Consider the following 24,524-nt stretch of genomic DNA (forward strand, 5'->3'; position numbering starts at 1 on the left):
GCTAAATGCTGTGCAGACAGACCTAGATGCAGCCCTCTTTCCAAAGAATTTACAAGCTAAACAGCCAAGAAGAAACCTCCTCCTGCACACTCTCCTTGGGTGTGTGTGCAGATAGCTCTGAGCTCCAGCCTCAGAACAGGGGCCAGGGACTGGAAGCAGGAATGAGGCAACTTACCTTTTACTGGCTTGGTGTCCACAGGTAATAGGGAGGTCACCCAACAGCATGGCCTTGTGTCCATTTTGTTATGTCCTGGGATCTCCTGGGTTTTAATGTGGCTTGTGTCACTGGAGATCATCTCAGATGTTTTGAGGCAGCAGCCAGCGTAGTTCTGTGGTAAACGCTGCAGGAAAGGCAGCGAGTGTAGCATTGGTGCAACACCTCCCTCCCTGCACGTTTTCAATACTGTGCACCTGCTCCACAGTCACTGCAAGCAGGACTGTGCCAGACTCACCTCTGAGGTGTCCAGCCCACCAAGAGGTGCAGCAGAGCTGTACCAATGCTTCAGGAGACAGCCAGAGTGCAGAACATGCTGCTGGAGGCTCGGCCCTGGTCTGCACCTGCTTGCCTGAATTTTTTTTTGTCACTGAGAGACAGGTGTTCTTGCAGCTCATGCAAGCCAGCCAGTGCAGGCCATGGGCTTGCAGTAAGCTGGGGAGTGTGCATGTTTCATCGCTCCTGTCTCTCCTGGGTTAGGGAGAGGGTAGCTTTGCATTAAAGCCTGCTCCTTCTCCCATTCCAGGCCTGTTGTTGGAGGCCACCACAGTGGGGTAAGACCACAGCTGGCAGTACAGGAGCAGTGAACTCAAAGCAAGGCTCGCTGTTGACATGAGTACTCTGGATCCTTTCCCAAGCAGGTGGGATGTCCTGTGGGCATGTCTGCATGAAAATACAGGAGCAAGAGCCTTCAGCTTCGATCCCAACACACAAAATTCAAAAAAGGAATCCCTGAGGCAGGTGGCAGGAACCCCTGCCATTGCTTCCAAAGGGAAAGGTATCTCAGCCCCCACAGGTGCCAGAGCAAGGGGCCAACACTGCTATTAGAGAGCGCTGTGCTCTGTAGTTCCAGTGTCAGTTCCAACCCAGATGATGAGCAGCTGCTCAGTTCTAGCTGGTCCCTCGCACTCTGTTGGGCAGGAAGGATGGCTGGGAGGTGGTTGCCCTGAGCAGCTGTTGCAAGATCTTGTTCATATTCTGACTCATTTCCCATAGCAAGCATCTCTGTGTGCTGCCAAAACTCTCTTGCTCAGTTTTAATCTTCCTTTGCCACTTACAAAGGTAAGGGGATGAAGCTAGAAACAAATGTTGAAGTGAGGACAGAACCCTTTGAATCATGGTTTCTTGAGGTACCTTTCTGCTACTGGGGCAGCAGATCTTCCTGGGAAGAAGGCCGTTCTTATAGAACAAGTTCTTATTCTGAGCTCTCCCCTAGAACGAGACAAGTAAGGGCGGTTTCAAAGAAAAAAAACCCTACTTTATTTGGGTAGTTTGGAACAAAACTGACAGACACCACAGCTATTCACAGCACAGTCTGCTAGGCAAAGTTGGGAGTAAATTCATTAACAAAACAAAGTTACTTCTTTGACTGCATTGTGAGCCTAACAATGTGCTTGGTAGATCTTGGAACATCCTTCCAGAAGATTGGGAAGAAGTCAGGCTTTTTAGAGCTCGCTGCTTTTTAATAATAGGTATTACACTAGAGGGCATACCAGCCTCTGCTTGAGCAAGCCCCTATCTACCTGATCACATAAGGAACCACCCTTCTTCCTCTGGTGACTCAGATGAAGTAATTTAAGAAGCCAAATTTGCAGTTAGCTTTCAAAGGTTTAAAAATGAACGTCTCTGCGCTCCCGCCCTTCTTGTTAGGTCCTAAAGCCACAGGCAGTCCCAGGCATGACTGGTGCTGCAGGTACAGAGGAAAGACTTCACTCACTAAAATTTCAAATTACATGAGCTACTGGAGGAAGAGGGGCCTTAATTTATACAGTGCCAGTAATGGGAGCTTTCTCTATAGATGCTCTTGCTGGATACCAATCTGTATTTACAATTACGTGCAGCCGCTTGCAAGGTATGTGCATTTTTCATTTGTCAAAGGTAAAAGTTGGTTTTACAGGAAAATAAATTTAAAATTTGTTGTCAGAAACTTAGATAAGGGAAATCAGCCTTACCAAAGGTCTGCACAGGGAGTGAAGGACTGACCTCACTGCCAGGAGCAGACCACAGCTGAGACTGGCAGTACCTGGTGCATAGTCCTGAAAATCAGACTGATGGGAAAGCTGCTTTCTGATCAGAGCCGCTCTCTTGCTCTCTTATCATTAAATGGAGTACATAAATGTAAGCAAGCAAGCATTAGGATTTTGAACATAAAGAACAAGAGCTTGAAACAATGGGAACAGGTACAGCAAGTGGCAGAAAGCCCAGCACTTATGCCAGGAGACTGTTCCATAATCAAGTCTCTGAGCTCACTTGCTTAGAACAGCATGGGTGGCTCACCACCCTTCTACAAAGCAGCTGGATTTGACTAACAACCAGTTTCTTGAAGGGTTCAAATGAGCTCCTGCTGCAGATTCTAACTGACACTGATCTGCGCTTTCAGCAGCACAGTTCTCCATAGGGAAGGGGCCAAGGCAGTGGTGAGAGGCAGTTTTGGGAATAAAACCTTGATAGAATTACATTCCCCATTCAACTGGTCACACCATGCTCACTAGTGGCTCTGTAACAAAGGGTAAGTTGCTGGTTTTAATTCAGGTGGCTTGTAAGAGAGACCAGTAAGAGGCCATGACTCTTTCTGACACCCCCAAGAAGCCACCCAAGAACTTCGAGAGGGGCCAACTCCTCTCTGCCCACGTTGCAAACACCATTGTATGGTGGCAAGGGTGATGCTGATGCAGGAGCACTGGGCCCAATCTCGATCCTGTGCAGGTTATTTTTAGCTTCAAAAAGAAATTTGCTTTGGCAAAGGTTCTAAAATACCTTTAGATCTGAGATAGAGCCTTACTGTAATATTTTAATCCAATTCTAAGAGATCACACAATTAAACAGGTTTGAGCCAGGAGCCAAGTAATTTTCCAATACCTTCTTCTTTTGATCCCATTAAGTACTACCAGCTCTTCATGATTATGCACCAAGCTTGGGTGTGTAGTTTGTTTTTGTTGTTCCTGAAATGCACCCTTGCTCATCTCCGTATCTGCAGTTTTTCCAGCAGTAGCACAGAACCAGTAGGTGGAAGCAAAACTTTCTGCAATCCAGGTGTGGGGAGAATGCTGGATATGAAACAGACCACATCCTACCTGCACAGATCATGGAACTGGATACCTGTCAAAGATCTTCTGGCTTAAGAGCCAGCAAGATGTTATCTTTTGGTGGTTTTCGTGCACTGCTCTGCAGTTTACCAAGAGAGCCACGCATCCCTGTGTGAAACCCCGGACTCTCCAGCACAGGGAGTTCAAGTGTAAAGGAACTATGCAGCAGAAATCAGAGAAGTTCTTTGGGTTGGGTTTTTTTCAACAAACAAATTTAGCAGTACATATCTCCCCAACTAAATCAGAACAAAATCAGTCAAGCCAGTCTATGTTTTAATGGAAAAGACCAATGCCTTAACTACAAAATATATTTAAATACATAAATAAGTTACTGTAATAAAAAATAACTGTTTGAACTTCTGTCTTGCATAAATACCACATCTGCACTCTGCTGCTCTCTTAATGGAGTTTTGGTCTGTATAACATTTCTCACCTAACAAGTTAACTACAGCACTACCATTGTATTTACTTCACCTACAGTGGAGTAGCGGTCTGAATTAACTGCTTGTCATCCATTATCTGCTCAGTGCATGGAATCACTGCCTCTGCACAGCTGCTGCTCCTCTGCCTAAGAAGAAGCTGTTCCCACACGCATTATCCTGAACAGTGTGTTGAAGTTGTTGCTTCTTATTGCATCCCGACAAGCACTGATCACCTGTGTTTTAGGTTTGCCAACTGCAAGGAGGGAAAAAAAGGAAAGGAAAGGGAAAAAATTCTCAGTTACAGTGTAATAAACTGGTAAAAATATTTACTCGATCCAGGCTGAGAATTTAGGAATTTCTTTCAAATACTTTTTAAACACATGATGAATCATCACCTTTTTTCTAGTACACAAATAAAATCCTTTCTTTAAAGACGAATCCCCTGTAGCTCTGTCTTATGAGAACTTGTTGGAAGGGGAATGCTATAAACATACAAAAAAGCACCTCCCTCCCCAAAGACCTAGAGGACTAATAATGCAGATAAAACAGCCCTGCTTAAGTTAGTAGTTGCTTTTTTAAAAGCAGAATTAAAAAAACTAAGAACTGAAGTAATTCTAAAAACATTTTTAAAGTAGTATGTTCAACAAAACTATCAATTTCTGCCTCATTCAGAAATCTGGAAATTATTTCAAATTGTTCTTTATAGAATTGTGATCCCAGATTATACGGGACACTCACAGTTGACTGTCACATGTAATTGGCTATGACTAAAGAATGAAAGATTACTTTTACTAACTGAGTTTCAGGCCAAAAAGCCTGAAGTCACTTAACTAACCCAGGTGACCTCTGGGATACATCTTACGTGCTTCTCTGGGGGTCTGAGACTCCCCATTGCTTTCAAAAACAAAGACTTACCACGTAACCGCCCAGCCCTTTGGATTGCCTGATTCACAGCTTTCAGGTTATTCAACAGCTCTGTGTGATTGTTGCAACGAATTTTGTATTGACTTATTAAATCTCTGTTCAGGTCATACAGCTCGCTGTACCGTGTCTTCATGGTTTTCCTGGGGAACAATCAGTCCAGTTATTTGCATCTCTGAGGACAAGAAAGTCATTCCTGGTTTGTCAATATAAAGGTGTAGCAATACATGGTTGTGTTGGCTACCACAGTCACCTGCCTGTCTGCCAGCTACAAGACAACAGACTTGTCTAGACATGTTGGTTATACTCATTATTTTACTAAAAAACCCTGAACAGTCTATTTTTGCAGTTATTTTATCCAGCAAGACAAAGTGGAGGCACCACTTTCCCCAGTGAAAGTACCACACCACCCTGCAGTAGCTTGGGCCTCTTTACTGCTGCTCTTCAGTGTAAAGCTCGGAATTAGCAGAAAACAGCAAATCAGAATGAAAGCCTGACACCAAAAGTTTCTTTCCTGGTGTTCTCAAAATCTTACACACCACAGATAGCTTTTCCTGCCTTCTTCCCTTAATATATCTTTTCTAACATATCTCACCATCCTGAGTAGATTCACCTCAGCTGCTATACACTAACCCTGTTGCCTTCCCCTGACTGGTTTCCTACCTAAAGAACATGACAAGGTTCAAGGAGAGCTCATGGCACAAGGAGACCATCAAAGGCACAATTCTACATCAAAAATTGTAACTAGGCAACTCTTGTATCACACCAATGTTTTTCTGTGTCTAAACCCCAAACACACAAGCCAGGAAGCAATTGCTCACATGTCTCCCAGGAGCCGGGCATCTTCTGCCTGAACCAACATGCTGCGGATGAGGTTGGAGAGTTCAGCCATGTCAGCAGTGATCCACTGATTCACTGTGTGATGCTCGTCCACCTGTCCAAGGCAAACAAGTCATGAGCAAGGGTCCTTGGTACCCTGGGCACACAGGGTTCAGGTTAAATCTCAGCCCAATGCAATAGGAAATAACATCCCAACCTAACCAACCAGCAACCCTGACACCATTCTCTTTCCCCTCACTCCCCACTGACCCCAGAAAGGGTGAGTACACTGAGATACACATCTCACATGCTGACCCAAAACCAGAGCTCAGTCTCCCAGACAACATATTTACTTTATCCTAAACAACCAACTGATGGGACCAAGGGCCTGTTCTACAGAACAAAAACAGACAGAAAGTTGAGTGTGCCACAGAATATACAGTAAGCCATTGTGGGCTGATTTGCACAAAAGAAGATAAAATAGTTTAGAGACTATCTCATAAAAAAAAACCCAGTGATTGCTTATCTGCCTACTTAGAAATGTCCAAAGCCTCCTCACCTTCACCAATACTTTACGCAGCTCCTCAAAGTACGCAGGAAAATCTGCTTTCACCTGCAAATCTTCAATGGCCAGGAAAGAGGCCATTGACTGGATAATATCACCAGCTAGATCAATATCATCTGTGTTGATGGAAATCTGTCAGAAAGGAAAGAAAGCACTTTAGCACTCTTCCATGCCAGAACATGTGAAACTGCCCAGCAGTATTGCCTCTCCAAGTTACCCACACTCAAATCAGGTCCTTTTATCAAGAGGGCACAGGCAAGCTCTACAGCTTTCAGTAGACAAGAACACACTGATATCAAAGGGGCTTTTATTCAGGTTTGGGATAGAGAGGCATCTGTGCACACAGGACCAGTTACAGGCAGAAGTTACAGGCAGCCTTTATGCCTCACATTATGGCTCTCTGAAACCATTCGGTGAGGAAATAATTTCTCTCTTTCTTATAGATCTGCAGGCTAAGCAGTTTACTTCACTAACAGGCCCTGGAATTTACCCACCAACAGTAAACAGACACAGAAGTTTCCAAAAGCATGAGTGCCTTCTCTGCCTGTTTAGTCATCCTTCACTTTTACTGCCTCCAACTGGCAGTATGGGTATACTGGTTTTACTGGAGTATCATTGAAGGGCTGCCCCCCTTGTCCAGAGAGGCACTCACCTCTCCACCAGGCTTGATTTTGATGCAGAGCTGACCTGCATTACGAAGGGAAGTGAAGCAAACCTGAAAGGGAGCATTCTGAAACTCTGCATCCTCTGGCAGCAAGAAGCTCTGATTCAGCCACATAACGATCTTGAAAAATAAAATTAAGAGCATCAGCCATCCCTTGTGTGTAAAGCCTGGGAACCACACAATGTCCCTGCAAATAATGTGCATCAGAACACTCTGTTCAGGGTACCACAGAAATTTCATTTACTAAATTTCATCCCATAACCCCATGTCATGAACTTCTTAGAATGAGGACAATTGAATCTTTGCACCAAAGCTGACTGTTCCTAAAATAATCAAATCCAACAATCGGAGACTGCTACGGAACTGAGCCACTACCTGAGCACTGTGCTACCTTTTTCCTTTCTCTGCTCATTTACAAAATTCAGCACTCACTAGAGGTCTCCTGCTATCAGCAGGCACACAGCAAACAAGATAATATCTATAAAGCACTTTCTGATCTCAAGCCTTTAGTTCCTGCAGGAATTCCTGATGCTTGGAATGCCTCAACTGAGTCATCTTTTAAAGACAGAAAAAACCAGGGTTGACTTGAAATACACAGACTCCAAAGGCCACTAGTGCCGTTCACTGCATAATTTCTCCTTTGCTATTGGAAATCTCAAGCTGATTGCAAACCCTTCACCTGTGCAAGACTTGAAACCAGGAAGAAGAGCAGAAACTTACCCTTTGTGGCCTCTCATTCATGGTACAGTTAACAAAGCTCAGGGGCTCTGTGGCTGAGTCTGGGCTGCTCAGGGCATACATGGAAAAGCGGGGAAGCTGTCTTGTCAACTCAAATACATGGAACTGTGTGCTGGAAGCAATCCAATGGAAAAACAGAGAGTTAATAACATAGCAGGGATTCACCTATTGCAATGGCTCCTGGTTCTTTTTTAGCTAAAGACTGACACCCATAGTTTCCAGTTACATAATCAGCTTCTTACTGCTTCCCTGGAAGAAACACTGAAACTTGGAAATTCCAGGCTTATCACACGGTTGTATGATTCCTCTCCATTGCTGTAATTTTCAATAATCCTTCCAATGAAGTATACTCTCTAGGCTAATACATTTACAATTTTACTATATGATTGGGTGTTTTCTTTACAAGTTCAGTGAGGTCTTATTAAAAGCAATAATAAAGGCAAATAGAGAAAAGAGAAAGGGAATTCAGTCCCATACAGTCTTTCTGCAGTGGGTGGCTAGCTCTCAAAATATGCCTCCCTGTTCAGGGAAAGAATGCTGCCTCCTCAGGCAGCAACAGCACTGGCAGATGTGAGCAGGAAGAAAGCTGTTTTCAAGGGTATATGAAGAGACATTTTATTTTATCCGGAGAGATTTCTATGGGAGACTGGAAAAATGTTGTCTTGAAATCAAGCATGTGTTACTTTCTATTTGCCCTGAAGCCAAATGGGCTCAGGGTTACTTTATAGCTTGAGAAACACAGCTTTGTCTCCAGGCTTGCTCAAGCATTCCACCCAGAGCAGCCATGATCCAGGGCCCAGCCCCTTAGGGATGACAGGACAGAGTCTCTGCATCTGTTGATTCCCTCCACACACCCACAGTAAGACATCTCCTGGAAAAGTGTGCATTCTTTCCCTAAAAGCAGAACGAAAACACAACAGTTCACAGTGATTCCAGAGCATTTAGACTTTGTCTGGAAAGAACTCAGTGCCACAGGTGCATCAATGTTTTTAAGAAAGCATCGCAGCTCTCCTTTCATTAAGATAGAGAAATGGAGCACCCAGGAATTAACGGTGCACCTCCCATGGGACAAGCATGAAACCACATTATTGCTGTTTCCTGGTCCCACAGTTCTGGAGACCAGCAGAGATCACACCACAAACTCACCTGTTTCGGTAACCCACAAAGGCTTTGATGTGCAAATCCACAGGGACATCTTTGGGTGGAGTAAGGGCAACACTAACACAGCCTGAGAGGTTCTGGAGACTGGGGTGGACCACATGGCTCTCTCCTTCAAATATGCCCTCAGCAAAGATCAGCACAGCACGGATGATTGTGTCTTAGCAACAGGAAGAAAAAGCAGCTCCCAAATTAAAAGCTGTCCTCTAGCAACAAACCACCACTGTTTTCAGAATTAAGCACGTTCAACTCCTTACATCACTCCTCTGAATTGTTAAAATATCCCAGGTGACCAGGACTATCTGGACTTGACTGCATACTCAGCATGCCTGCTGCAAGGTGAATTTGCTGTCTTGGGGTAATTCCAGTTTTGCATGTAATGCCAACTGAGATCCAGCTGCATTCATGCAACACCCTCACTAATGCAGCTGTGGGTTGATGTTTACAGTCAACACAAGAAGTGCTGCAGGGATCACCAATGCTGGTTTCATCCAAGTTAAATGTTAATTGCCTCAGAAAATAACACATAAGAAACAAATTCCATCCAACTCCTCCTCCCCTAAGACCCATCCAAGGAACACAGCTTGATTCAAAACTCTGTGAAAGGAAAGAAACCACAAAAGGGACGTTACAAACAATAAAGGGGTGACATTCAAATCATCAGCTAAATTTAACTAAAATTTTGCATGATTTTACATGAAGTGAATATCAATGGTTGAAGGTTACCACTCACCATTTGTGGTGGAAATACACAGCTCCACATGGGCAGACTGGCTGTCAGAGCCCAGATTAACTGAGAGGGCTGTCTGGAGCTGGGTGTTTGCTGGAATCAGACCTCTCTGCCCATCAGCTTCCTTCAACTGAGTGTTCAATTCAGCCTGTTACAGAACACATACCCATCAGCATCAGAATGTCAAGATTTTGATTCAAAAAACCTAGAAAACATATACACAAGTCAGTACTCTTTTCTTTCAGAGGAAGGTTGTATTACAGCAATTCCCACATGCTCCCAACTAGCTATGAGTGGTGGCTGGTTTGGGCATGGAGCTGCGGACACTTGGGCTACAATATGTTTGAGTGCTTCACTATGGATAGGCCTCAGCTCTGTATGCAAACTGTTACTCAAAGAACACATCAAATATGTCAATTTTAAACACAATCTTACAGAATTCCAAGCTTCTGCCATGGTGGTCATTTGCTGTTCAAAGATGAGTTTGCTCTTTCCTCAAACTATTTTTTGAAACTTTCACCATCAAGCCATAAGTGTGATTCCTACATCCTGGCAGTGCTCCCCACCCTCACCCAGTGACCCAATCTTCTCACACAATCCCCTCTGACTCCCAAGATGGCTTATGCACTGAAAACTACAATTTTCAATCATAAGCCAAAGCACAAGGCTGAAGGGAATCCAGTTCTAAACACAACTGCTCTGGCAAGAGGAAGAAGCAAAGAAAGCATTATTAAAATACAAAAAGCAAGTTCTGAACTTGCACAAGGAGCTAGCCAAATGCAGAGGCAGGAGCCCCCAGCAGACAATCTCACTGCATCCTGACAAAGCTGCAGTTCTGACTTGTCTGGACTGCCCCACAACTGCTTTCCAGATTACTCTGGATTTTTACCAACACAAAGGTGTGTTTTGGCCCTAGACATTATTTAAGCAGTACCTTTGCATTTTCCTCATAATTTTTCAATTCCAGCAGCAGATTTTGTTTCTTTTGACTAAGTTCTCGGATAAGATCCTGCTCAGCACTTGTATCCATTAGGTTCCCTTTCATTTCCTCACCTCCTGGCAGATAGCCTCGGACTGTACAAAAACAAAACATAGCCCATTTCAGCAAAGACTTCAACAGCCTGCCCAGAACTTCAGTTTCTGTTACATGACTCTCTTGTACCACCTCTGCAGTTCTGGTCTTCCGCTAGTACTATCCAGCTGAAAACTTGAGCATTGATTTAGACCCACAGAGTCTCTTACTTTCTTGGTGACTGAGGCAAGAGAACTGCATTTAAAAAAAAAAAAAAAGGTGAATTTCCAACTTGTCTTTTAAGCTGTACTCACCTGACCAGATAAGTGCAGCACACAGTCCTTTTGCAAGAGGATTCCCACTGCCACTGCAATCATTCTTTAAGGTGCTTAGGCAAGTTTACAATTATGCAAAATTAATAAAATGTGTGCCTGGATTTCTAGAGCTGGTCAGAGGAGTTGTGGCTGTCTGGAAGTGGCTGTAAGTCACTGTTAATCAGCCAGTAAACAAGATTTACCCACACTAGCTTTTCCCCAAATCAAGGGATATTTCACTTCAAGGGGTAAGACTTGTTTCCCAGTAGCCCAGAGGAGCACAGAGTTATGGAAATACCTCAAACTGTCAGTGGAGACAGAGGACCTGAACAGGTGATGAGACAACTTTAATTTTGCTCTAAGGCTGTGCACCTTGACTTCAGCTCTAAAAATGAAAGCCAGGGACAAAAATCTTTTACCTGGGAAGAATATGCTGCCTGACTGCAAATGACTGCTGCCCTGTAAAGAGTTGCGTGGAACTTGAAATCATTCAGCTTGCACACTGTCCTCTGATGAAAGGACACACTTTATTATTTCTGAGTGAATCATTCATTTAAAATGAGAGCAAGACAAAAACCACTGCAACACAAGAGAACACCTCATGTGAAAGGATGCTGGTCCCAAATAGAACTCTAATAACACTCTCTATATAACCCCAGCCACACTAATTACTAAGGCCTAAAGGGATCCCCATTGTGCAAGGCTTGTCTACAATGGACCCATCAGAAAAGGATGATCATGTTCAGTGATACCAACCTACACAACTCTGCTAGGACAAGGTTCTCCAGAATTGCTTACAATGCTCCCCTTCCATAAGCTTGGGAAGAAGTTTTATAAGCTGAAGCCCAAATGCAGCAAATCCCCACAGCCTATGATTAAGACAGTCAGCAAAACACACTGCTATTTAACAAGGACAGGCTTTTGTTTCAAATGGGCTGTGCCAGACCTGCTTGTCTCAGGCCACTGACGCCAAGGAGTCGGATAATCACACCAGTGTCTTTCCTGGAGCCATCCCTGTAAATTCATCCTGAGCTTATTTAAATCATCTGTGATCATATTTATTTCCACTCACAATAACGAGATCTGACTTCTTGAATGCATGGTGGGATAATCCACCACTTCTCCAGTCTCAGGATAGCATTTTCCAGGAAACAAAGCACTGTTAACATCTAAAATTTCTAATATAAAAACTCTTCATCTGCAGAAGAAAACCAAAACACACACACCCTCAGTTCTTTAAACACCTTTACCTACTGTAAAGTGGCAAAGAATTAAAACATAGAAAAAAGATTTCCTACACATTCATCTATTATAATGTAGCCTGAAGAACCAGAGTCTGTACTGAATATCATTATCTTTGCATTAGGATGGGGTTTCTTCCATTAGACAAATGAATTTTGATGGTTTCTTGGATCATAATGAAACACATGCTGATTCTCACAGAAAAGGCAATATTCAAAATCCTGTCTGCAGATAGCATAACCCAAAATTCCCTTAACTGCACATAAAGCAAAGGGAATTTGGCACACAAAACGTTGGAACAAAAACGATGCTTAGCTAATCTGAGACGATGTGATGTGCCTGATATTGCTGTGTATTACATTAATACCATTAACAATGCTTTTACCTTCACCATCAATTGAGCAGCAGATTAACTGGGTGCTCCCATCCATTCTGTAATCCCCCTCCACCAGTCCTGCAATTGAGGAAGCAAAGTTGTCCTTAAAGATGACCTCCCCAGTCCGGTCACTGCGTGCATCAACCTGGAAAAACAAAAACTTCCAAGCCTCAGCATGAAGAGAAAAGCCATCTCCAAAACACATGTCACGCCATACTCTGAGCTGTTAACTGAAAGCCAGCTCTGCTCACAGAACTGCAGGGGAAGGTGCAGCTCTGCTCATCCAAACACCACACATGAAAAAAGTACTATCAAGAAATGACCTCTGGGCAGACTCTAGAAGGAGCTAGAAGGAACTTCTCTTCAGAGATGCTTCCCTAAGTTACAAAACTAAAAAAGGAAGGAAATAAAAGGAACTGCAAATCTGCACTGGAAAGGTTATGCACATATGATGCAGCAATGATGGGACTAAACCAGAAATAACTTTAATGCAGTATTTACAACCTCTCCTCTCAGCAGCAGCCCTTGTGTGGTGAATTATTTTTATACACAAATACCACAACCTTCAATTACCTTTCATTTGATAAGAAGGGTGAGGTGGGCTCAGTTTCATGCTGTGTAATTTCCACAGATCACAGCATTACTCTTTCTAGGAGTTATGGACTGCTTCAGACCAACAAATTGAGTAGAGACTACCAGTGGAAAAGAACAGAAGCAAAGCAAGGAGAGGTTCTCTGTCACTGTGAAGCTCAGTAAAGAAAGATGCAGGGCACATGTTTATGGAGCAAAGAGGAAATATCTTGGTTTATTCATGCATCTCTTTATAAAGAGTTTTTAAAGAGCATCCCCTGTCTATCCCCAGTTGGGCAGTAACAAGTTGTTACCCTGTACTGATTGGTCACTCAATCAGCTGGTGTGCATATGCAGAATGAGTTGTTTGTGACATACAATTTTCATTTTCCTACCTAACGGTGTAAAAACAGTTTATACAGGTGGCTAGAGTTTTTCACAGTCCTAGAGTTCTTTCTCAGGGAAAGCAGGTTGTTTTCTACAGTCCTGGAGTTCTTTCTCAAGGAAAATAAGTTGTTTTTCACTGCTGCAGGACTCTGTTCTCATGAAGAGCTGTCAGCTTTCTCATGGCTTCTGTTAGCTCAAGTCAGGATCCAGTTTGTAAGGCCTCTGGCCTGCTGTTTCACCACCACAGTTCTCTCTTTAACAACGTTACACATCTAATCCAATGTAAGTTACAACACATCTGGGCTCAGGACTGCCAGCTTGATATGAAGTTATTAAAGTGCCGCGGGCTAATGAGAGTAATAAGAGGTGTGAAGAAAAAAGCACAGCTTTACAGAAAAACCTGGCAAGCTGCTTCCAGGAGAGATGTGGCAGTTAGAACAGTCATTTCTGGCAAAGGGGAATACCAAGGAACAGGCTTAAAAGACTAAAACTGAGCTGTATAGAATGCCTCTACATAAAATGAAATAATGCTTGATTAATCCTGCCACAGTCAAGACAGATGCTGCTCTCCTGTTACATAACTGCTTTGTCCTCTCTGTAGTTTTGGGAATTCAGAACACACTGCAGAGGATTATTCACGTGTCCTCAAGACACACCTGAATAGAGACACTCAAGAACTCTAGGATGTGGCATATGATCTCTGCTGCCATGGTAACAACTTGCCACACCTTAGCAATTGACTCTGAGCTAAGCAGGGGAAGCAGCTTTTCTCTGATCTTGCATTTGGCACAAGACTCACAAGCCAAACTAGGTTTATTGCAATAGATCTGCAGTGCTCAGGTTTCTCAATTGGTTTTCATTTTTTGGTTGTTGTTCATCAGATAACTTAACAGCCTTGCTCAAACACAGCCCCATATCTACAGCTCCTCATTTTCCCCTGTATAAACTCACCTTCCCATTAGACCAGCCAGTGATCAACTCACACACTCCATCAGAGTTCAGGTCAAATGCATGTATGCTCATTGCTTGGTTTTTTGACTGAGGGCAGAAAAGAAAGAACAAATTAAGCTTGGGTATGTTCTCTAAACTTCACATACTTGCCACTTGCAAAACACTGGACTGTGAGACTACAGAGAGTACAGAAAGGAGTATAACTATGCCTCTTAACAGGAAGTTTCAGCATCACTAAGGTCACAGACACATAGACACATGTGACATCTTAGCCCTTGCACTACTAGTTTAGTACACTGCTTTTAAAGGCCCTGATAGTTCCTTTAAATACATTTTCATCTAAGCAAATGATTGGAACTCACATAAACGAAGTGTAAAAACCAAATCCTCTAGGAAAAAAAGTATCAGGGCCTCAGCACAGTCATAAAATTAGACTACTAAGGACAACCATGAGCCTCTTCCTGCCACCTCTCGAGGAATCTTCTTATTACTATTAAATATAATGTTCTGTGTTATATTAAGAATATTAAAATGAGCATCAGGAAAGGATCTTGTCAAACTGATTTGCTGGAGCAGGAAATTGCTATTGATGAGAAAAATTAACCTTGAACATAGACAATGCAAGATTTCAGCTTCTGAAAAAGTTTATTGATTCAACCAGAGGATATTCTAACATGAACTCGAATGTCTCCTGTTAAGCTGAAGAATCCTTAGTTGTATGGTTGTATCCCTGTTGTTCAAACCACCACCAACAGCCTAAAATACTGCAGGAACTGACCTGGTATTTTATAGAACCGATAAAAACAGGTAGATTTTTGTAAGAACAAAATTACATTAAGTTCTCTGCTCAGCAAAGCTCACCTAAGGGTAACATCAGAATGACCTAAAATTAGATATCAAGTCTCCAGGCAGCCTTCAAGCTTCCAGTGATGATACCCCACCATTGGACTAACCTTAATTCTCCAGTAGCGCGCTGCCTTGTTGTAAACTCCGACGGTGCCATTGGCAAGAGCGTAGCCAAAGCGACTGCCATACATGGGGCTAAGTGCAGTGATTGTCTGGTGGGAAAGGAGGGAGAGAGGACACAGGAGTGAGAACTTGTGCAACTTCAGCTAACAGGGAACAGCCTATAGACCTATCATATGAGTCCTACATTTCCTAAGTGGTAAATAAGTCTGTTGTAGGAAGTATTGAATGCTGAAGTAACTACTTTTAGGAATCGGTCTGAAATCACTGAAGGCCTTGTAGGATTTCCTCACACAAGCTGTATTACCAGTGTTAGGACACACTTCAGCAAGGATTACAGAACTGCCCTCAAACTGTGTACTTTGACCAACTATTTCCTACCACAGATAGCAAAACAACTGCTCATATGAGTCCTGTGGTCATCAGGGCTAACACACTAGCATTGAGAAACTACACACAATATTCCTTAAGCTTAAAGAGCTGATGATGCCAAAGGTTCAACTTGCCTGGGTTAGGAAAGCCCCGGAGATATTACTGGTAGAAAATCTTTGCCCAGCGCTAGTAAGACAAAAATTAAAAACTGCCACAGTTGGACTCCTTTGGAACACCAGGCTAGATGTCCTACCTGAATAAGCTCTGAGAAAGACCTGAGAGTCATAACTTGGCCTGTTTCTCACTCCTTTTAAAACTCATTCCTCATTGAGCTAAGGTTCTCAGGGCTTGGAAATGCAGGTTCTTCCACACACTGAGACTAGAGATTTTAATGTCAGGAGGAACAATTGCAATCATCTGTCTGGTCTTCTGTACAACGTAGCACAGGAGACTTCTTTCAATTAAATTCTTCCCCAACATTTTATTTAAACTTATCTGACTGTGCCCCTTGGATGTTTTACCACAAAAATTTGTTTCAAAACCCTTTATCCCTTCCTCTCACAATATTCTGCTGAGTCTTTCCTAAGTATTAAACTAAATTACAAGTACCCAGTAAGGGACAGAAGACCACAGCAACAGTCAGAAATTCAAACATAACAATAAACTCAAATTTATTCTCCATTTGTAAGAACCACAACAGTCTACAGCTTCAGCTTCACCAGAGTAAATGAATAAACACAGAAAATTAAAACTATCCAAGACTTCCAAACCAAACATAATGTACAAAGACACTGTTCCCTGAATTTACCTTCCTAAAAAGAAAGGTTTAGGTTCAGCTGTGTCCTTTTATGTAAGAACAGTAGAATCATAACAGGCCTCCTATGACTGCAGGTGTGAACTTAAAACAATTCTACTGAGGATCTGGAAATGAATCACACTTGAGAGTGACATACCTTTAGCATCCCTTTAACTAGAAATATCTAATGACCAGACTAGCCACTACACAGAGAACAAGACATATTACAGGCCCAGTTCTAATTGTAGTGATAGCAACAACCTCCTTTTCTGGAACAGTGCCTGGCTTTGTCTTTTATAGCTCTTCATAAGTGGTTTATAAGTTAAGCCTTTTAGCCCCATCTTGGGCAGCAGGGAGGTCTCAGATCTTAAAGGACAAAGGTCTGTGACCTAACTCTACCTTGGGTCCAGAAGGGCCGTGAGAAGACTGAGGACACTTCTAAATGAAGTGATAAGGATATTCTACTCCCTTCCTAGAAACCAAAATCAGTGGGCATTTTCTCTCAGTTCTTAAGCTAAACAGCAACTCCTACAGCTATTCCTATCCCTCTGTAAACATATCTGCCCCCATACCTTACTTCAGTCACCACAGCTCTTTTTATACAGCCAGAGTGTAACTCCAATTGCAATATAATCTTCCCGTTTTGCCTGGGCATCCCCCTTCTACCCTGCCATGCACTGTCTGGATATACACACAGGGACAAGTTTCATCATCATGACTGCATCAAAAACATTTGAGGAAAACTGCAGAAGGCATCCTTTTACTCAGAGGACACTAAAAGCTTCAACCACAATCCAGCAACCTTAATCACCCTTGCACAGGCTCCTGACTGTCAGCCAAGAACAGTCACTTTTCTCAGTGGGGTGAAAGGTTTATAAATAAACAAAGCAAAAAGCCCCCTGCATGATGAAAGACATTATTAAACTCAAACTTTCGCAGTTCTAGCAGAATAGATACTGTGCCAAATAGTTAAGTAACTACTTAACTACACAATAAATCTGAACCAGAGAAGCTTTAGAGTACACAACACTTTCAGCTCTGTCAGCAACTATAATAAACATTAGGCAGAAATAATTTACCTCTGTCTCTGACATTTCTGCCACAATCTCATCTTCTTTAAACACGCGGATGTCAAAATCTTCAGAGCCAACAAGAAGCTGAAAAAAAAATTAATGCTCTTTAAAAATAATCATTCAAGCTAAGGAAGCAAGCATCAGAATCCAGAGGACAAATGAATATTTCAAGTCCAGCAATGAAGAGGTTTTAACAGATCTGTGAAATGTTGCAAGTGTTGCACTGAAGATCTCTCATTTAAAAACAACAACCTAACAAACATACACAAAAAAAAAACCAAAAAAAAAAAAACAAAAACAAGACAAACAAAAAAACCAACCTCAATGAATCCAAGTATCAACCATCTCTGCTTCTCCAACCTAAGTGGTGGCTGCCACTACTGCCAAGTAGAAGTAAAATCAGCTTTAACTGATGTAAATTATTATACCAATAGGCATTGAATTGGGTCTTCTGCCTCCTCACTCCTTAATATTTCCTACATTTTAGTTCTTTTCCTGTTTCCTAGTTCACCAGGTAGAAGGCATTAACTGGAAAGGAGCCCAGTGGAAAAGTTCATACTGAAGATCGTGACAATTGTCAGGTTCCCTTTGCAAATTGATAAACCAAGGAACAGACCTGCTCAGTGCCTTGTCCATAAAGTCATCCATCAAATCAATGACAAACAGAATTACAAATCAAAGTCTAAAACCTGGTAGTACTTTTCCCCACTGGAACCCATGAGTTTTTCATCTTTATGTGGCAAAAGTGATACAAATCCATAACAAAGCTGGATTTTAAAAAATATTAAGAGTTTTTTTTTCTTCCCAAGTAAACATGCTTCATATTATGTCAACCTAAATCACATCAAGCTAAGTCTACTGCACCTACTGAAATTATTTGCAACAATTAACATATTTAAGAAGCACAGATTTCTTGACCAAGTTGCAACCACCAGCAAAAGGCAACCAGATAAAAGCACAAAATCCTGACACAATTACTGGTGATGCTGTATTTTCCAGACATGCCTAGATTTTTTGGGTTAGTTTGATTCACCCCGTCCACCTCAGTGACTTTCATTCCACTGGACAGAAATTTTAAAGAGCGAGTCAAAGTTCTGCTCCACAAGTATTCTGCCAGATGGCAGAAAGTAACCTTCAGCAATCAAAAAATCCTGAGGAAGGCAGTGAGAAGTTAGTTCTGTTAGCTACTAGAAGTATATTCATGTAGTTTTTAAAATCAGTAAATTTTAAATATAAACTTGATTTTACTGGGGCAGAAAGAACAGAAATGAAGCTGACACAGTCATTTACCACGTAAGACACAAAGTGATAATTTAGGAAGCTTCTTCTTGCATTTTCTCAGAACTTCAGTTTTAAACCAGAGGCAGTTTCATAAAAGCCACAAATAAAAGTAAATAAAGAAAAAACCCTTTAAAATCACCTAGATAATTAAGATCAAAAAGAACCCTGAAAATGTCTCAGTAAATGCATGTTGGGGTAACTGGCCCAACAAGTTAGTCAGATATTGTATCCAGCTCTACTCAGCCCAAAATAGCGCCAGATTACACCAACTGCCAAGAATGAACTTCTATCAAGCAGAAAAATATAGCAAAACCCACTTAAAAGCACAAGTGCAAAACATTTGCAATTAGTGTCATAGATCAGTTTCCTGGTTTCTGAATCCCTAGACACTGTCTCCACTTTCTATAAACACCTCTCAGCACATTAAAAAATTGAAAAGAAATTGTGCAAAAATTGATTTGAAAACCTGAAGCTGTTTCACTTCCTAAAGATCCCAATCAAGCAGGGCCTGTATCAGTTTAGTGCTTATAAAAAACACATGAAAACTGTCAAGGCCCTTTACACACTATTACATAGTCCAATTGGATATTCCAAACAAGGATTTTTCAGGAACTAAACAAAGAAGTTCAAGTAATTATGTTTAAAGTCTTAAGACAAATTATAAAAGTAAGTATTTTTAGCATAATGATTTAACTTCATATTGATTTGCATCTGATGTATACTAGGAAGCCATTAATCTTCTTAAATATTCATATTTAGAAGCACAGTTGTTCATTTGGGATGAAGAAATGTTTCCAAAAGAGAATGCCATCCAAATTCACAATTTCACCAGCTCTTGCAGCCTGTACAATCAGAATGGCAGCTGTTTCCTATTGTTTGTCTCACATCATTATCAGTAAGATGTGTGTTACAAGTTGTTGTCATTTTAAAACAGCAAAGCAAAGGGTGTTTCATTTCCCCGTGTCCCTATATGGAAACAGAAGGGCAGGACATGAAGACAGATTTCTCAATTTTACCGAGCATAAGTGAAGCTTTTCAAAAGAATAGTTTTTTTAAAGTTCACTTTTACATGTAAGCTTGCAAGTTGTTTCTCTGAAATTTAAAAGATTTCATAACCATATTCAAGAAATACCACTGAAATAGATGCCTTGCCAACTGATGATCACAGGCATTTCATTGTATTGCTCCTGGCGTAAAGAAAAATGAGAAATTTAACTGGTGAAGTAAGTCAGCTGTATTTGATAATCTAAGTTTTTTAATTATCATTTCACTACAAGACCACAAGAACAACTGAATTTATGTGTAAATGGTTACAAACCTCAGTTTTTCCATCATCATCAAAGTCACACAGTGCTAATGAACGAACGTTGTCTCCAGTAACCTGCAATGAGAAGGACAGTACTCAGTGATGGTCATAGCTGTCAGAAGCTGAATTATTTTTATTATCCCAACTGGAGAAGAGCAATTGACACAATCAGTGTTCAAGTAACACCTGAGTGCACTGAATAGCTGGCTAAAATACAGTTTAAGACCTGAGATAAATTAAGAACAATCAACAACTAAAATAACAGTTATCATATTAAAAAAAAAACCAGGATGATTTAGTACCATTGAAAGAGTCTTCTAATAACATCAAAACTATTATGCGTGGCCTTACCGTCCAAAAACGGTCATTTCCTTCATAGTCAAAGCCCTGCAGGGCACAGTTTCCACCAATAATAGCAAGTGGAGGTGAAATATCTCCCAGCTTCCCAAGAACTATTGCATTGGCTCCATCTGAAACCTGAAAAGAAGCATTAAAGGAAAAAGAAACAGCAGGCAATAATACATCAGACCACACAAGTGAAGAAGAGAGCTTCCAATATTATTAGTTTAGCTGAGCTGTGAATGCCTATTATTTTTTTAAGTTGGTCTTGTTAGGTGATGGGACATATGAATGCAATGTATATCTGTATGTGTGAGTGTAAATTTTCATATATTAATTTTGAAATACTGCAGATATTCTAGAGACAAAACATTCTGAATATAGCAGTAGGAGTAATGCATAGCACAGACACATAATTAGTTGACAAAGTAATGTAAAAACTGTAATCTTTACAATTCAAAGAAACAGAAAATTATGGAGATACTAAAAGAAGCAGACAGTTAAATCAACTTGCCTCTCTGTAAAACAAATCTGAGTTGTTATACACATCGTAAGCCAATAAATTAGTCTGTGTTCCAACCAGAAGACAGTCATAACCCAGCTGTGGGTTCAGCACCCCCGAAGTCAAACAAGTAATCCCTTGATTAATGTTCAGAAGAGAAATGTCTGAATCTTGGTTACTTTGCACCATTCGGTTTGTGTTTATTCTCTGTCCTCGGGCATGAGGATTGTGAATAAAAACCTGTAGAAACAAAGATATCAATATTAATACAACACATGTATCTGTTTGTATACAAACAGTAAAGACTATTGTTTGGATAATAACTGTGATGGGATAGAAGGCATTCACTCAACCTAAATGTGGACAAAAGACTGGGGGTTTTACTGACAATAGTATTTCTCCCAGTTATTCTTTAAACTATACCAGAAAAAGGGAAATGGCAGGAAAAACAGTGCTCTGACCAGTGGAGTTGCAACATCATTGTTTTGTTTGTTTCTGAAAATGACAACTGACAAGTCTTTGGAGTAAGGCAAAAGCAGGAAACCAAAGGGAGCAACAACAAACAAAACAAATTAGCTCCAGCTGGTAACAGTATTTGCAAAACATCCCAAACATTTAACACAATTTACCTGGTACATATCTGTAACCTCCATCTGTAGGTGAACATGGTTAATTTAAAAAGGATGAATGATAAATATGGTTTTACTCTCACTGACCAATGTTCAGTCATTGTAATTTGCCTGGAGCCAAGTCAGAGGATCACAGGCTCAACAGTTTGCTTTCTAGTTGTGCAGTCTGTCCCTTAGACAAGCCCTTGTTCTATGCTGTTCTAAAGGTGCCAAAATAAAATTAATAATGCTGGGAAACATCACAGATGAACTCTCTTTGTATTTACAACCTAAGTGCCCCTGTGGGTTTATGCTTCAACCTATGCTTTATTAGTCAGGTTGTACTTAATTCTGTTTTGTTTATGTTTCTAACTTAAACAAGAGCACACAGGATGCTCTCTGTTCCCGTCAGGCTGTTTGTGCATCACCCACAGAAACCTCAGTCCCGTTATCAGCACAGAGCTTGGTCTGTAACAGTGCCAAGGCTCACTGCTCTAAGAACTGCATGATAAAACCCATGGCTTAAAAAAAGTCCCGCTGTCTGCTAGAAAACGTAAATTTCTTTGGCGACTTGGGTTTGTAAACTGGTTCAGGCTGGAAGAAGCCACAGAAGTCACCCAGTCCAACCTCCCGCTCCAACAGGGTCCCTCGGAGCGTGTTACTCCAGATTGTGTCTAGACAGCTTTTGAATTTCCCCAGGGCTGGAGATTCCACAGCCTCTCTGGGCACCTCTGCTACTGCTCAGCTTCGTCTCCTGCTATTAATGTTTGCAAGCTCCCTGCTGCAGCAGAGCGAGGCTTCGAGCATCGCGTCCCCGTGCCCGCACGCAGCTCGAGCGCCCGGGCCGCGGCTCTGCGGAGGGCGAGGGGAACGAGCCCCCGGCTCCTGCCTCGGCTCAGCCCTGGCAGGGGAGCTGGCGGGGGTTAGCGCGGCTTCCGCGGCGGCCGCCGGGGCTGCTCGGCCGGGCCAGGCCGCGCCGCAGCCGCCGAGGCTGCTCCTGCCCCGTTACCTTGCCCGCTTGCGTGGCGGCCGCCAGGCAGGGGTGCGTCCCGTCGTACCGGCCCAGCGCCACCATGCGGGGCAGGATCTTGTGGTTGAGCTTCAGCGTGAACACGGGCACCAACATGATGGGCGAAGGGCCGCGGGGCGGCGAAGGGCCGCGGGGCGGGGCAGGGCGGGGAACGCCAGAGGGAGCCGAGCCTGGCCGGGCCGCGGGGCCGCCGCCGGACGCGGATCCGCCGGCACCGGCACCGCACGCGCGCACGCGCAGGCGCCGCGTCAGCGGGAGGGGCGCAGCCCGAGAGGCGGCCGCGGGGGGGCGCTGTGGGGCCGGGACGGGGGAAGGCGGTTGGTCTGAGGGGGGAGTGGGGGGGACCGGGGGCAGTGAGGGAGATGGGACCGGGGGAAATGGGGGAGATGGGACCGGGTTCAGTGGGGGAGATGGGACCGGGGGCAGTGAGGGAGATGGGACCGGGTTCAGTGGGGGAGATGGAACCGGGGGCAGTGGGGGAGATGGGACCGGGGGCAGTGGGGGAGATGGAACCGGGGGCAGTGGGGGAGATGGGACCGGGGGAAATGGGGGAGATGGAACCGGGGGCAGTGGGGGAGATGGGACGGGGGGAAATGGGGGAGATGGGACCGGGGGCAGTGGGGGAGATGGGACCGGGGGCAGTGGGGGAGATGGAACCGGGGGCAGTGGGGGAGATGGGACCGGGGGAAATGGGGGAGATGGGACCGGGGGAAATGGGGGAGATGGAACCGGGGGCAGTGGGGGAGATGGGACCGGGGGCAGTGGGGGAGATGGGACCGGGGGCAGTGGGGGAGATGGGGTAGGACTGGGGCCAGTGGCAAAGGACAGGGGTCAACTGAAGTGGAGGACTGGAGGAGTGGGGGGCACTCACAGAGATAGGGGGAGGTGGGGGGTGCAACTGCAGATATTACAGTGCATCTAAGACAGCTGGGGTGTGGGATTAGGGGGCCAGGAGGGCAAATGCAGAGGTCAGAAGAGCTGAGAGGCAGTTAGGGGCAGTTAGGGGAGGTGGGGGTGAGTTGCATGTGTGGAACTGGGGGAGGCATTGGTAGAGGTCAGGAGAACTGGGGGAGCAACTGGAGGTACTGGGGGCAACCAAGGACAGGAGGATAGAGGCAATTGCCCCCCGGGCAGCTGCAGTGGCCTCCAACACCCACATTGCCATCTTAGTCCCAGCTTCTCTGCAAGGTCAGCACCCAGCTGGGGCCAAGGCCTGTCCCCTCTCTGTCCCCAGTACCCTCACTTCACCTTTTGCTGTCTGCCAGCTGCCACACACACCTTTACTCACACCTTGCCAGGAGTATCTCCAACTGAGAGATCTCCAAGCCAGGAAAACCCAACCTAGAGTTACAATGTCCCATGAAGCCAAAAGCACAGCCTCAGAACGTCATTACTGCTGCTTTGTGGGATTGTGCATTGGATCCTACAGAATCCAGCCACTGGGGCACTGGGAGGAGGTTGGAGATGAGGGAAACAAAAGGCAAGCCCTCACAGAGACACAGTGTAAACACTGATGCTGGTCCCTGTCCTGGAGTGGATTTTGGTATACAGACCCTCATGGATCTCCCTGCAGTGCCCACTCCCTGCCCAGACACAGGTTGAGTAGGGAAACCCTGACTCAAGGTCATGACTTTAGAAATTCTTAAATTATTTTCGGTTTAAGCAATATTTTAACATGATAACCCTCATGCGTGCTGTAAATAAACAGTGCTCTGACAGTGCCTGAATCCATGACCTGCACTGGGACATTATCACCTCCATCCCAGCAAGAAGCAGGTTTGGAAGAGGATGCACTGGAAAAACAGCTCTTCTTTCCCTGCAAAGGACACTGGTTTGAGGCACAGATCCATTTGTTTCTAGGAGAGCTGGCAGACACATCCCGGTTGGCATTTCCTTGTGCGTTGGCCGAGCCCTGGCCGGCAGCAGTGTCCCTGCCCCGCATGCAAAGGAGGGCTCTAAAAAGCAGCACTGGAGCAGGGATCATGCGATTCTGAGTGTGACGACCTCCTTTTTCTCTTCTTTAAATTGTTTTTACCAAGGTTCTCTGGCACCTCTATCAATGTGCCATTATACTTGTGGATA

At 43.6% G+C, this 24,524-nt stretch overlaps 1 protein-coding gene and 1 long non-coding RNA gene across 3 annotated transcripts; one reads left to right on the forward strand and one right to left on the reverse strand.

Annotated features, from left to right (window-relative positions):
- Positions 1-1,450: 1,450 nt before the first annotated feature.
- On the reverse strand, positions 1,451-22,647 carry BBS2 (Bardet-Biedl syndrome 2). Of its 2 annotated transcripts, none has more exons than XM_053952493.1 (17): positions 22,422-22,647; positions 20,817-21,044; positions 20,315-20,440; positions 19,976-20,038; positions 17,383-17,460; positions 15,123-15,227; positions 14,170-14,256; positions 12,271-12,406; positions 10,252-10,391; positions 9,321-9,465; positions 8,576-8,747; positions 7,412-7,541; positions 6,743-6,811; positions 6,022-6,159; positions 5,465-5,577; positions 4,638-4,786; positions 1,451-3,975 (listed from the first exon to the last, which is right to left on the reverse strand). In XM_053952493.1, the coding sequence occupies exons 1-17, from the start codon at positions 22,536-22,538 to the stop codon at positions 3,869-3,871; spliced, it is 2,103 nt and encodes a 700-aa protein (XP_053808468.1). In that variant the 5' UTR covers positions 22,539-22,647; the 3' UTR covers positions 1,451-3,868. The 2 variants fall into 2 exon arrangements, with proteins under 2 accessions (XP_053808468.1, XP_053808467.1); XM_053952492.1 differs by having other exon boundaries at positions 6,680-6,811.
- Positions 22,648-23,430: 783 nt separating this feature from the next.
- Positions 23,431-24,430, forward strand: LOC128793637 (uncharacterized). Its single transcript, XR_008432844.1, has 2 exons — positions 23,431-24,218; positions 24,303-24,430. It is a non-coding gene; the product is annotated as an uncharacterized LOC128793637 (long non-coding RNA).
- Positions 24,431-24,524: the final 94 nt, after the last annotated feature.

This window comes from Vidua chalybeata, chromosome 11 (assembly GCF_026979565.1).
Source record: "Vidua chalybeata isolate OUT-0048 chromosome 11, bVidCha1 merged haplotype, whole genome shotgun sequence".
Taxonomy (NCBI): domain Eukaryota; kingdom Metazoa; phylum Chordata; class Aves; order Passeriformes; family Viduidae; genus Vidua; species Vidua chalybeata.

What these genes read in the sequence shown, in the direction of transcription:
- BBS2 (XM_053952492.1), bottom strand. Translation starts at nt 22,538, where the DNA reads ATGTTGGTGCCCGTGTTCACGCTGAAGCTCAACCACAAGATCCTGCCC. An exon ending in ATGATGATGGAAAAACTGAG is followed by an intron (nt 17,461 to 19,975) that starts GTTTGTAACCAT and finishes TTTTTTTTTCAG; the next exon opens with CTTCTTGTTGGCTCTGAAGA. An exon ending in GCCCGGCTCCTGGGAGACAT is followed by an intron (nt 4,787 to 5,464) that starts GTGAGCAATTGC and finishes ATTGTTCCCCAG; the next exon opens with GAAAACCATGAAGACACGGT.